The sequence below is a fragment of the Idiotropiscis lumnitzeri genome, chromosome 11, assembly GCF_059441095.1.
Source record: "Idiotropiscis lumnitzeri isolate Australia: NSW breed Sydney's pygmy pipehorse chromosome 11, RoL_Ilum_1.0, whole genome shotgun sequence".
NCBI lineage: Eukaryota > Metazoa > Chordata > Actinopteri > Syngnathiformes > Syngnathidae > Idiotropiscis > Idiotropiscis lumnitzeri.
The window spans coordinates 18810523-18823167 of NC_142401.1; the positions used below are offsets into that span (position 1 = coordinate 18810523).

Genomic DNA, 12645 nt, shown 5'->3' on the forward strand with positions numbered 1-12645 from the left:
AAACAATACCTTCTTTGAGGATGCAATGTGTAATTTCTGCTTCAAGTTAGTTGTTAACATGTTCATCTGAGTGACGCATCTGTCAGCAAGATCACAAAATTTGAAAGCAACATAATTTTGGGAGGAAACAGATACAATCTGGAAAACTACAAAGTAATATTGTAATAGAAGTGATGAAGGGCAACAAAATTGAGCTTGGCCATTGTTAGTGCTTAATCATTAAAAATTGTCTGCCCCCCATTTCTCCCTCCTTTTTTAAAACGCATGAACAAATCAAAACACAAGGCAAAGTTAATGACATTCAAACATCACAGCATCCTCAAAAAAAAAAATAGGCTCATTTCGTCTTTGTTGTAAAGCAAATAAGAAAACAGACAATGGTTGTTAATGTATATATATATATATATATATATATATATATTTTGTTGCAAGTGTTATGAGACCATAAAATAAGTTATTTTTATTGTGTTCATCAGACTATATATATTAGGGGTGCAACAATACGTGTGTCTTCTTGAATCGTTGGATACAGTGGTCACGGTTCGGTGCGCACTGGATCGAACAATATGCAAAATGTTATGACAATGAGGAGCAACGCTGCCAACTCCGCCTTTTATATGCTGGATTGGCGAGCGCAGACCCATTCACTGTACGTTACTGCCCCTCCCACATTCATTTTGGCTCAAGCTGCACGAGTAGCTCGCTAGCGGTTGCAACCTGGCTAAAAAGCATAACTGAAGCGGAAGAAGCTCCACCAAACCTCACGTCCAGCGTTTGGAAGTAATTTAGTTTTCAAGTATGCACCAGACGGAAAGCGTGTCGTGGACTACAACTTCAACAGTAGGTCGCAAGTGTCACACAATCCTAACTACGTCGGTGGAAGTACAACAAACATGATCACATTTACGCCAACATCACTTTAATGTGAAAATGAGTGGAACGTTCTAAGGTTCCTGCGCGGACCTATCTCACCAATACTGCAATACCAATACTGCAATTCCTGATTTGTACAACAAGACGAGAGTCAAAATAGCAGCGGCTTTGTCAGCAGCCCCCGCTGCGCCAGTTGACATTCACGGCACTTAAAGTCACTGCGGAGTGGGACATCAAATGCAACGCTATTCAGACACGGCTGCTCGAAAGTCACACGACTGATGATTTAACCAGAAAAGTCTGAAAGAAGTTGCAGAGGATGGAAATTAGTGCGCCCAAACGCAACTATAACTGTTTTATTTTATTTATTTAATTTAAAATATTTTGTAGTTGTACAATGCACTCCAATATGTCTTTATTTGTATACAAAGTACAGTGGTTAAAAAAATAATTTAAGGGATAAAGTGTTTATTTTCTGCCTCTTCTGAAAATACAGTCAAGCACCCACGATGACACACTCCTGCCTTTGGATGAGTTTGTGTTACAATGATTCAAATTTTAATGATGTTTCAAATTATATGATATTAAGGAAGATAATTGTTTTTTATGTATACTCGACTGTTAAATATGAATTGCAGAAAAATATTTTATTTAATATGTAAAATAAAGAAATGTTCTAATAAATATTTTAGTATTTTTTTACATACCATATATAGCCTATATCTTTAACCCAAGAGTTTAAGTTTAAGGACCTGTTTTTGTTTAATAAGTTAATGGTGCTGAATATATATACTTAAAAAGATAAGTATCGTCTAAATTGCATTTGTTAAGGAGCTGTTTATTTGCCAAATATACTGTAATCTGTTGCTTAGAATGCACCATAGAATATGGGTCATTCCTCAGGTTATTTATTTTGTATTCGTACAATATTCTTATTTTTTTTTCATGGTGCTGTTTTTTTAAATATGTTCCTAAGTACGCGCAGAAGAAAACCAGTCAGGTGTTGCTAAAATAGATTTAATTAATTGAAGCTCCTTATATTTGTTTAAACTCAAAAGCACACATTTTTTCCATTTAACTATGAATTTAAAAAAATTGTATCGAAAATATATCGAACCGTGACACTTAGGTATCGAACCGAACCAAACCGTGAATTTTGTGTATCGTTGCAACCCTAATATATATATATATATATATATATTATATATAAATATATTCCCAGAGGGTCGTGGGGTGCTGTAGCCCATACTATCCTGACCACCTGGAATTGGTTGCCAGCCTATCGCAGGGCACACAAAGACATCGGTTGGGCCCTACTACAGAAACCATGACTGAAACGCGGACACTCACTTCTCTGTGTCTTTTACATTCTTCTCCGGCATAGCTGTGAGCTTGTGCTTCAAGCTCCTCCGTCGCTCCAGCTTGTTCTGCAGCCGCCTCAGGGAGGGCTTCAGGACACTAAGAACTTTTACTGCAATGTATGCCAGATACCGGTTGATGATATCACTCAGAGCTTTTAGAGCTGGGGATGCCCCAAGATTAGGCAGGGGATAAACCTGCCCTCAATATCTAAGTCAAACATCTGGCTTTTGGATTTGTACTATCCCATCTGCTCTTGGAGGCTCTCGAACTCTTTATTTTTAAGGTTCCTCTCCGCTCCCATGTCAGCAGGCTTCTCAACCATCCACTTTTCTTTCTGAGCCATACCTGACAGTGCACAAGAATTGTGATAAAGATAAGCGTCATTGGGTAAGAGTCAAGTAAAGCAACCTCTATTTCTTACTCGGCAACTTTCACCTCGGCACTCACTGTCATTTGTGTCACCACTGGCTGTCTGCCCGTCGCTTGTCAGGTTCTCGTCGAGCTCCTCAACCTTCACGTTGACCTCAGATTTTATATTGATGGAAGATGAAGCCTCAAATTTGCTTCACGAACCAGTTGTTGTATTTTTTGACTCATCTAAATGGCACTGCTGTCTTCAATAAAGGGGTTTAAGAAATGGCAAGTGAGTGCACTTTCAACCCAATGGTGAACAGAGAGGGCCATCTAGAGGAGTAAAAACAAATAACAACTGATTCATGCAGCAAATTCATTTTCATTTTCCCATCACTACTCTTCTTTAACCTCATACCCACAGGGAAAATATACACACAGTGGCTGTCATTTAGGCAATTGATGTTGCAGCAGCGGGCCTGATCCGGTCCATGTCAAACTTTCATCACAACAGCTGCCATGTTTGGTGCTCACTTGCAGATGGCGAGCAGGGTTTTTCTTCAGAATCAGAATGCGCTTTATTGTCATTGTACTCAGTGTACAACGAAATTAGATAGTTGCCCTCTTCAGTGCAATATAACAAATAATTTAATTAAATATATCAATTAAATTAATTAAAGATTAAATAATTGAATAAGAATAAATATGAAATTAAATAAATAAATAACAAAACATGTTGCAGTTCTAAAAGGTAAGGGTAGTTGTGTGCGAGAGTTCAGCATGGAGATTGCTCTCGGGAAGAAACTGTTTTCAGTGTGTTAGTCTTTGATTTGATGCACCTGTAGCGCCTTCTTATTCTTCTTCAGAAACATACGTGAGGGAATTATTAAGAGCACTCAAATATCGAGTTTTAATTTATATTGCACTTTCACCGTGTGAGGACAAAGCGGTTCAGATGATGGATGGTTGGATGAAGAGTTGCAACGGCAACAAAGCACTTTACACAACACACGAGCTAAAACATCAACAATAACCCAAATAAATTAAATCGTTTTCCCCATTCCTGCACTATGCACTGGAAAAAATGGATATTAATTTAGTTTCGGAGTTTAAATAAATATGAGTTTTTTTCAATTAAGAATTCTAGAAGGAGTTAAAAATGAAAGAGGAACGATTTGAAGCCTCCTTTCACCTGTTGATCAGAGATTTCATCACAGCATTTCTGAAGAACAACATGGGGCATTGAAAAATGCTGCCCATTTACCCGCAGAAAAAAGGAAAAAAAGTAAGGGGTGTCCATAAAGCAACAACGGTCAATAGCGCTGACATCTGGCATGTGTTGCAGAAAACGACACACCCACCGAGCACCAATATTCTCCTTCAATGAATGTCATGGCCAAAAATGCTGGTCAATAACTGGTCCACGACATACAATGGGAAAATATTAATTCCATTGAGGGCGGCGTGGTGGCCCGACTGGTTAGCACGATAACCTCACTATACGGAGGTTCTGGGTTCAATTCCGGCTCCGGCCTTCCTGTGTGGGATTTGCGTGTTCTCCCTGTACCTGTGTGGGTTTCCTCCGAGTACTCCTGTTTCCTTCCACATTCCAAAAACATGTGTGGTAGGATAATTGAACACTTTTCGCCGCACGGCACACAGATTGAGAATTATTGGTCTACAGTGCTTCTAATGAACACAGATGGTGCCATGCTAAGTTATGAGCAATTTCGTGTCAAATACTATTTCTATCCGAGTGTTGAAAGCACTGCCTAAAGAATTAATTTTTATTCGCAAAAATACCCACAGTTTGATACCATTGCTATTCAAAAGATTCTCTCACTGGGACAAAAATGTACAAACGAATTCATTAGACAGTGTCATAGAGAGAATCTATTCCCTGGTATAATCAACACAGATAACATAAGAAATAAATATGACAAAACAGCAATTGAAAAGCTAAGATTTATTAAAACTTCTTATTCCACCAAAAATCACCGAGACACACTTTATAATTATGATTTTTTTTCATCCTGCCAAAGAATTGCTTGAACAAAAAAAGATATTGCATGATTTCTGTGAGAATGAGATGGAGATAAGAGACCACATATTTTTGGAATGTACTAAAACTCAAAAGTTTTGGAAGCCTGTCAAAGACTGGACTCGCCAAATCCAACCATATCAAGAGACATAATATTTGGAACTTTTCTTCAACACAAGAACAAAGAACTGAGTTTGAATTTGATCCTCTGTCAAGCCATTTTTTGTTAAGTCTATAAATCACCCCCCGTCCCCCCCATTTTAAAAATGCTTCTAATCGAATTTGAGATTTACTTAAAATCCCTAAAATGTATCAAGACTGAAAGTTATAAAAACATTTATGACAGTGGGGATCACTTTTCAAAGTTGTATTATTTTCTTTTGTTTTCTATTGAAAATGTGAAGAAAACACCAGCATGTGGTCGAGTCGCACCTGAAGTGACATCACGCGTTTGGAGGCTATGAATTTGTACACAGCTGTTAAGCCTGACCAAATTCGTCACAGCCTGGGTTAAAATTCACAGTCTAGGTCCTCCGCATTTTCGGCCACATGACATTTCTGGTGTGACTCGACCGCACGTGGTGGAGGACGCAGACTGTGACGTTGGACTCAGGCACAGTTCATGCTGTCTCCGGAGGTTACATGAAGGGCAGCCTTGAAGGACCCAGCCTGCAAATTTCCCTTTGGAGGACCCAGCCTATGAATTTGGACACAGTTGTTAAAACGCATTTTAATGTGGACGGGCCCTTAAATCCAAACAAATGATGAGACAACGAGTGATATCTGGACAATACAAGTAGCTGAGGGATCTGATTGGTAAACACAAGGGACTAGATTGACGTGTACAGGTGGTCACAATACCGTAATGAGACAGACACAAGAAAAACTTGACAAAACTCAAATTTAATCAAAACCAAAATCAACAAGACAGATCATGACATTTACCAAGCATTGTAATTCATAGTTATGATTTTTCAGGAAAGAAATCTACCTTTTACTGAACCTAAACTTTAATTCATAAATATTACGAAATGCAATCACTAAAGTATCAAATTGTTAATATTTTTGTTATTATTATTATTTTTATTCTGAATACCTGATGTGCTAGAGAATAAAACGCGGGCAGATTCGTTATCAGCATAAAATAAAATAATCAAGAAGTTTATTAAATGTTAACCAATGTGATTACATCTAGTAATTTAGCAAATCATGTCATTTTGATTGAATAGCTTCTACATACTGATGTATTATCCATTACATCAAACTAATAAAATGCTTACTTTTGGGCAGCTGGCATAAAGGGTGTCCTGGGTGGTGCTAAAATAAATTGGTTGTGTCAAGCACTGCAGAATAGTCCCTACACTGCAAGACATAAGCAACAAAACATGTGTGCACTACAACGTACAATGTAGAAACATTCGATACTTAAGACTTCCTCAGAAAGCTAATTTTGCGTATAAAAAGCATTTTGCAATACAGTCGATGGTGCGTCAACAGATGTTGCAGTGTTATTAAAGCCCAAAAGGGGGCAGTGTTGTCTGATATAGTAGTTCACCACCATGAGGGGACTCCTGCTGATGGGCTTCGTTCTTTTTGGATCAGACTACAAATACTCCTCTTCTTTGACATACAGTATCTCATGGGCAGAGCTGGGAACCTTGGAACATCAAATAAAGACACATGATAAGAAATAGCATGTAGTGGTGGTAAAAGTCCTGATTAAAAACTTTTTTTTGGATGTGCTTGTTTATGAATGTCTATCTGTGGCCTTAAAATGTTAAGTAACACGCCACTCTTCCCCCCCAAAAAGGTTAAAGGGGAACCCCCCAAAAATTGCTGAATGTTGTATGCGCCTTCATTCTACCAAACATGTCATTCTGCAAACTGAAAATAATTAAGCCACAGTAAGTGTCAAATGAAAACTGCGTATTGTATTATCAGAGCATATTTTTAAATTCAGTTACACAATTGTGTTGTGTCAGTCATTTATGTATACATGCAGCAGAGAAATGTAAATCCCTTGTGGTCACCCAAAACACAAACAAAACTTCATCCACCAACAAGCCACACACACGTGTACATGACCCGCCACCTTAGAACGATGTCCACACTGTGCCTTTGAGGACAAAGTCCATTACACCTGTACGTGTGATTAAAAGTTAATACAAACAGTTGGTCACTTCAACAATTACGTTTATGGTGTTGCGAAATCATCTCAGGACAATATAGAATTTACAACTCTCTGCTCCCCACAGTTTTGCACGAATGAGTACTGTCTCAGTTAATTCCTTCACTGAGTTAACACTTAGTTTGTGTGTCAGGCAAGAAAAAGTCCTGAGGGTGGTTTGTCTAAAATAAATGTACAAATGATTTGAAAAGCACGCTTTTGTGTTATCGAAATTCCCAATCACATCTAAATTCATGTGTCTGAGAACAACATCCACAGGAGATCTAGCGCCGTACGCATTTTTTATACTGCCCTGAAAATTCATAGTACCTGGTTGACTCCGCCAACTACGAGAAGTCGATCTCTGATGACGATGGAGGAGGCCGAGCATCGAGGGAACGTCATTGAAGCCAATTGCTCCCACTTTTTCTTCAGAGGATGAAAAGCCTCCACTGTGTCCAATGCGGAGGGTTCATGACCTAATCAGATCACAACATGGTAATCACAAGTGACCTCCGACATCAAACCAATATGCTATTTTGTGATTGGCTCACACTTGCGTTGCGACAAACAAAATAACACCCACACTAGTGATTTCAAGTTTGCCCTTAAAGTCTTAGAACTTCAGAACTATAGGGAGAAAAAAAACCCGAAAAGAGCGCAACAGAGCGATAAGGAATTGTTGAGGGGGAAGGTCATGTCCCTAGTTGGGTAATTTTATGGATGTTTTAAGTGCTTGAATTGTTTGATAATTATTTTTTTCATGTGCTGGTTTCTTATTTCTATAATAGAATGAGGGGACTTGGCAACATGTTGGTTTTACGTTTATAAAAATACTGTGCAAGTTGTACATTTTCTGAAATAATGCGTTAGACATGTTTGTATTTTAAGTCATATGCCTGATGAGAAAACATAAATTTAATTTTTTTACAAAGTACTTAATACATTCTGTTTGACAAGATGTTTGTTTAATCCTTTCACCATTTTTTCCTTTGACTGTTTTCTAGTTTTGTCGACCTCTTATTAAAGTCAATTTTCATCAATTTAAGAACAAAATTACAAAATTCCTCCTTTTTTCTTTGAGTGCTTATTCAGAATAGTTAAAAAAAAAACAAAAAAACACCCTTGACTTGTCCAAGAGGTCACGTAAACAAAAGTTGGACAATGGAACTCTGCCGAGCCTCTGTAGGTGATTTGGAACAAGAACTAGTGGGAAATCGCTATGTTAGTGACTGTTGCATTTTTATTAATTACTACTTAAACCTGGCTACATGCTCAGATTATCCACGCTTCAAGGCAATTGTACTTGAGGCTAACCGCAGCACGAAGTGAACTTTTCATTACCAGTTTACCATGTCCAGTATAAAGATGTCCTTTAACAGTCCCACAATGGGGAAAATTGCAATTATTTCTATGGCTATTTACAAAAATTTGCAGTATTGTGCAGACAACAACAAGCAACAACTTTCTTGCATGATTATGACCCTGGAGGGGTAAAGTGCTTCAGGAAATGGATGGATAGCAAAGACGATCCTGTTACTGTTGCAATAGTCTTGTTAATACTTGTTGGAATGACAAAGTGCAGCTATGGTGAGTGATATTTTAAACTATTCATTTTGGTGTATGTTTAATATCTTATCACTTGAAAATGACAGCATTGAAATAAGGTCCTGCATTTGTTTGAAAATACGCCTGTGCGCAAGTATGTGCAAAACCCACCTAAGTAAATAATTATGCGAGTGATTTATTATTTGAAGCATTAAATATAGTAAAACAATCCCATACATATTCTTGCGGTAAATTTCCTGAAATAATTTTAAATTTGGAAAAAAAACAAATTGTTCAGAAAGTGAATTTCTTGGCCACGCCAGTTTACAATTAGTCCAAAAGAGCCCTGCTTTAATTAATTTTTCATTTATTTTGTTCAAGAGCAATGTATTCTCATATTTAGGGTTGAATTCATGTAACCCTGTCAGTATAAAAATTATGCCATTTTTCTATGAGATAAGATTTTAGAATCATCTTGTGCCATCTCATAATAGTCGCACTTTTCTAATCGAAAGGGGTTTTGCACCATCTTGTGGCATCTTGGTGGTGTCAAGAAAATATATAGACACATCTTAACTGTGACAAACTTTTGGGGAGTAGCTAAGTTAAGGCTTGGAGGCAAAAAAAAAAAAAAAAAGAGAAAGTCGCTGCCGCATGCATATATGTATTTTTCTCAAAATCAAATATCTGTAAGACATTTGTTTTAATGTAGAGTGAGTTTTAGTAATTATATTTTTTGTATATGTACAGTTTGGGTGGGATGGGAATATTTTTTTTCTTTTCATAAAAAAAAAAATCTATATAAAATATATTTATGATAGGCTTATTGGTAGAGCCTTTGTAAATAATAAACTTCAATTAATCGCAATTCAATCCATCCAACCGTTTTAGGACAGTTTTTTTTTTCCAGAACAGTATTAATGGTTTAGCATGAGAGTTGAAAAATTGGATCACATGTAATGTCGCACATTTTCTAACCCTTTAGCTTCTATCACTCATAGTGTTCTCTAGTCCAGAGAAAACCACTTGGCAAGTGAATTGGTATGTTTGTATGAATTTGACTTCGTAGTTTTGTCAACTATTCTTGTTCAAACTCATACTAGGACTACTACCGCTAACACTTTGTACCAACCAGAGATTTGAAGAGAAGACTACAAACACAACACTAGAGCTAGTAGCCTGGTGTCAGTCAGTACCAGATGAAATCATGTTGAAAGATTGTATTGGAGTCCTTTGGTGGTCTGCGCCCCTGCTAATGACGGCACGCTTTATCATATATTTCAGTAGCAGATTTCTTAGCCTCTGATTGGCTGGCAACCGGTTCGGGGTTTACCCTACCTATTGCTGAAGACAACTGGGATAGGCTGTAGCCCGCCCGCGACCCTTGTGAGGAGAAGCGGCTTGAAAAATGGATGGATGGATTTCTTTGCCTTCATGTTTCTGTCACTCAATATACAACAGACACTTTTATGGTATCGCTGATTTTAATTATATGTTCTTCAATAACAAAACAAGAATCAAGTGAGCTACAGTATTAACAAAACACAAAAGGACACAAGACCACTTTCTGCATTTTGAGTCTTGTCGAGTTTTACAGTAGGGCACGATTGTTCTATTTGGTAGAGTTCAAATGACTTTCAAATAAGTGCAATTTCATTTCCATTCTTTAGTCTTACCTAGTCCACCTGCAACCACCATGCGGCCTCGCAGCAAAGCGGTGACAAAGTCAGCTCGCTTTGTCTTCAAGGACACCGTCTCATCTGACTTCAGCCACGTACCTGAACCGGGGAAATACCAGATAAACAAGGTGGGAATGTTGCGGCAGAGCAACACAACGGTTACACATTATTTAGTCCCATTATTGCACTGAAGTAATACAGACACACAGACAATTATGGACGGATGAATATCTGAAATTTTAACCAGTATTGCTAAACAGAGCTTATTTTGTATTGCACAAGGCACTGTTATCTCATGCAGCCAACTATGATAGCCCCACCCCCCAGGTGACAGGCCAGATAATTGATTCTTGGGTATTTTCTGATATTTTCAGGAATTCTTTTTCCACATGGTTCATAGAGAACATATAATGAATGCTTATTAGTGACTTCTAAAGCATTTCGGTTTTAAAAAAAAAAACGTTTTGCAATCCTCCTGAGATAGTATTGGCCCCTCACATGGCCCCGCCATAGATGAAAAGTCTTGCTCCGCCACTGAGTACTAGCCTATGAAAGGAGAACCACTTAGAAATTGTGCAAGGAATCGTTTTCCTGCAGTTGAAGCAGGATCAAGGTTAGTCAGTAAACAGAAGCGTGTTGTGGAATCTGGTCAGCGAAAAATTACTTCTTTATGGTATGCAATGCATTAGCAGTTATCTTCAAATGCGTACAGATATTTTTGGGTACATGAAGGTGAGCGCTATCTTCTATTGTGTAATGCAGCGTTGCCCAAGTCTGGTCCCCACAATCTCCTTTCCAGTGTGTATCACATACGTCCCTACTTCAACACACCTGACACAAATCCTCAGGATCGCTATCAGGCTTTTGTAAACCTTGCTAATGAGGTGATCTTTTGAATCAGGTGTGCTGGAATAGAGATTCATCTGAAACAGGCAGGGTAGGGGCTCTTGAGGACCGGACATTGGCACCCCTGGTGTGATTTTATTTCACCCTAAAGTTAATGGGATAATATACTTGGAAGCAGTATTTCAGATACACTTGAAATACATAATTGGTCATTTAAGCATGAAAAATAGACATGTTTTTACTGTGATAACGCTATCATACATTCTTCAAAACAGTACAGCACATTCTGCATTAAGAGTCTTTGAATAGTGAGAACTGTGTCTCTGGCCAGATCACCAGTCAACCACAATGCCAATAGTTAAGAAGTCTTTGGTGCGTGAATAGATGGGTAACTTGAACTTGGCTGTTGTCTTGCTGTGACCTTTCTCTTGCTTTCAATAGGCTTGCCTTCTCTATGACACCCTTTGCATACATATTTGATGATTTCAGTTCAGACCTTGAGGTCACACATTGTCGCATGGACTAGGCAGAGTTGGGATTTGTTTGAGATCATGTGATCATTGAAGACAGCGACTTGAGAGAGGTTAAAAGCATCACTTCCATCATTTTGTCCTGTTTGTGCTTGTCTTTTTATTCTGGGGATTTTATCGCTAAAATCAACTTACACGTCACAATCTTCATCATGTACACTTGTTTTTTTTTTAAACAAGTTGATTTCTGCATATTTATTTATGACCAGCATGTGTAATATCGTGGTTGCCCGACACGCAGCGCAATATTGACCATTCGCCCCTGCTTCCTCCTTCCCACATGTATGTGACGTAAGTACGTTGCATCACATTAGCATGCATGCGTCGAGCTCAGTGAAGCTTTTTGAGATTGTCCACGCAGATCAGAAAAACGTAAATATTTTTGATTTCCAGTCTTACTTTTCAATGTGTTTTCATGACACAGAAAATGTGCATTTTCACTCACTAAGTGCAATGTGAAACCGTTCATTTCAAGCCTTATTTTATTATTTATTTTCATGTACCAGAAACAGACATTAACTTTATGTTTTTTGGTCTACCACGTGTTTATTCTTTAGCAATTCTTGTTTTGTATGCTGAATGTGTTATCTTGCCTATGTACTGCAAGAAAGCCAGTAGTCGAACATTACTCACATAGAAAGGCCAGATGAAGGCAGTCCGATAATGAATCATATGGAGGCAAATGTAAAAAAATTACTGAGTGACAGCATATTGGATGAGCAAATATGCCTGGATGTGGAAAGTCATTGCTGAAGATGGCTAATGTAGCCATCAGTTTTGTGACCTTACAATTCAGACAGCTCCTGGTCACCCGTTTCCCATCTGGAGCTCATATCCCATCTCATCTATTTTGAAATTGAAGAAACGGGATACAGCGCATTTATTATGCGTGCGGGTGGAAATATTGATATCATAACAGTTGTCTTTTTGTGTCTAGCACAGGAATTGGCTTTTTTTTTTTGATGAAAAGAAAAAAACAGCCTAATTTTATATCATAACCAGAAGCACATTCCTGTTCTACCTTTCATTCAACTAATTCCCTTGTCAAAATACATAGCTAATGGTAAAAAAAATAAAAAATAAAACAACAACTCTCAATCGTATTTGAACGCTCATTTTCCTATTCAGGCCGTATTTCATGCACTTGACTTTAATACAACACAATATTTATTTTGAAACTGTATACTGAGGCAGAAACTTCTTGCACAATATACATTCAAGATGCAAAACTAGAAATGTTTTGTCTCA

The 12645-nt window shown here is 37.8% G+C and overlaps 1 protein-coding gene across 2 annotated transcripts in view; it reads right to left on the reverse strand.

The window, feature by feature from the left end:
- Positions 1-5290: 5290 nt before the first annotated feature.
- klhdc8a (kelch domain containing 8A) overlaps positions 5291-12645 on the reverse strand; it is a 37039-nt gene continuing 29684 nt past the window's right edge. Inside the window, exons 6-9 of one of the 2 annotated variants that reach the window (XR_015845820.1) lie at positions 10019-10120; positions 7125-7273; positions 5908-6284; positions 5291-5324 (exon numbers count right to left, since the gene is read on the reverse strand). Coding sequence is in view for 1 of the 2 variants with exons in the window: in XM_088309352.1 (XP_088165478.1) it covers positions 6231-6284; positions 7125-7273; positions 10019-10120 (305 nt within the window). In the remaining variant the exon portion in view is untranslated. Of the gene's footprint in view, positions 5325-5514; positions 6285-7124; positions 7274-10018; positions 10121-12645 lie in introns of those variants that run through there. The other variant, XM_088309352.1, reaches the window with a different exon arrangement.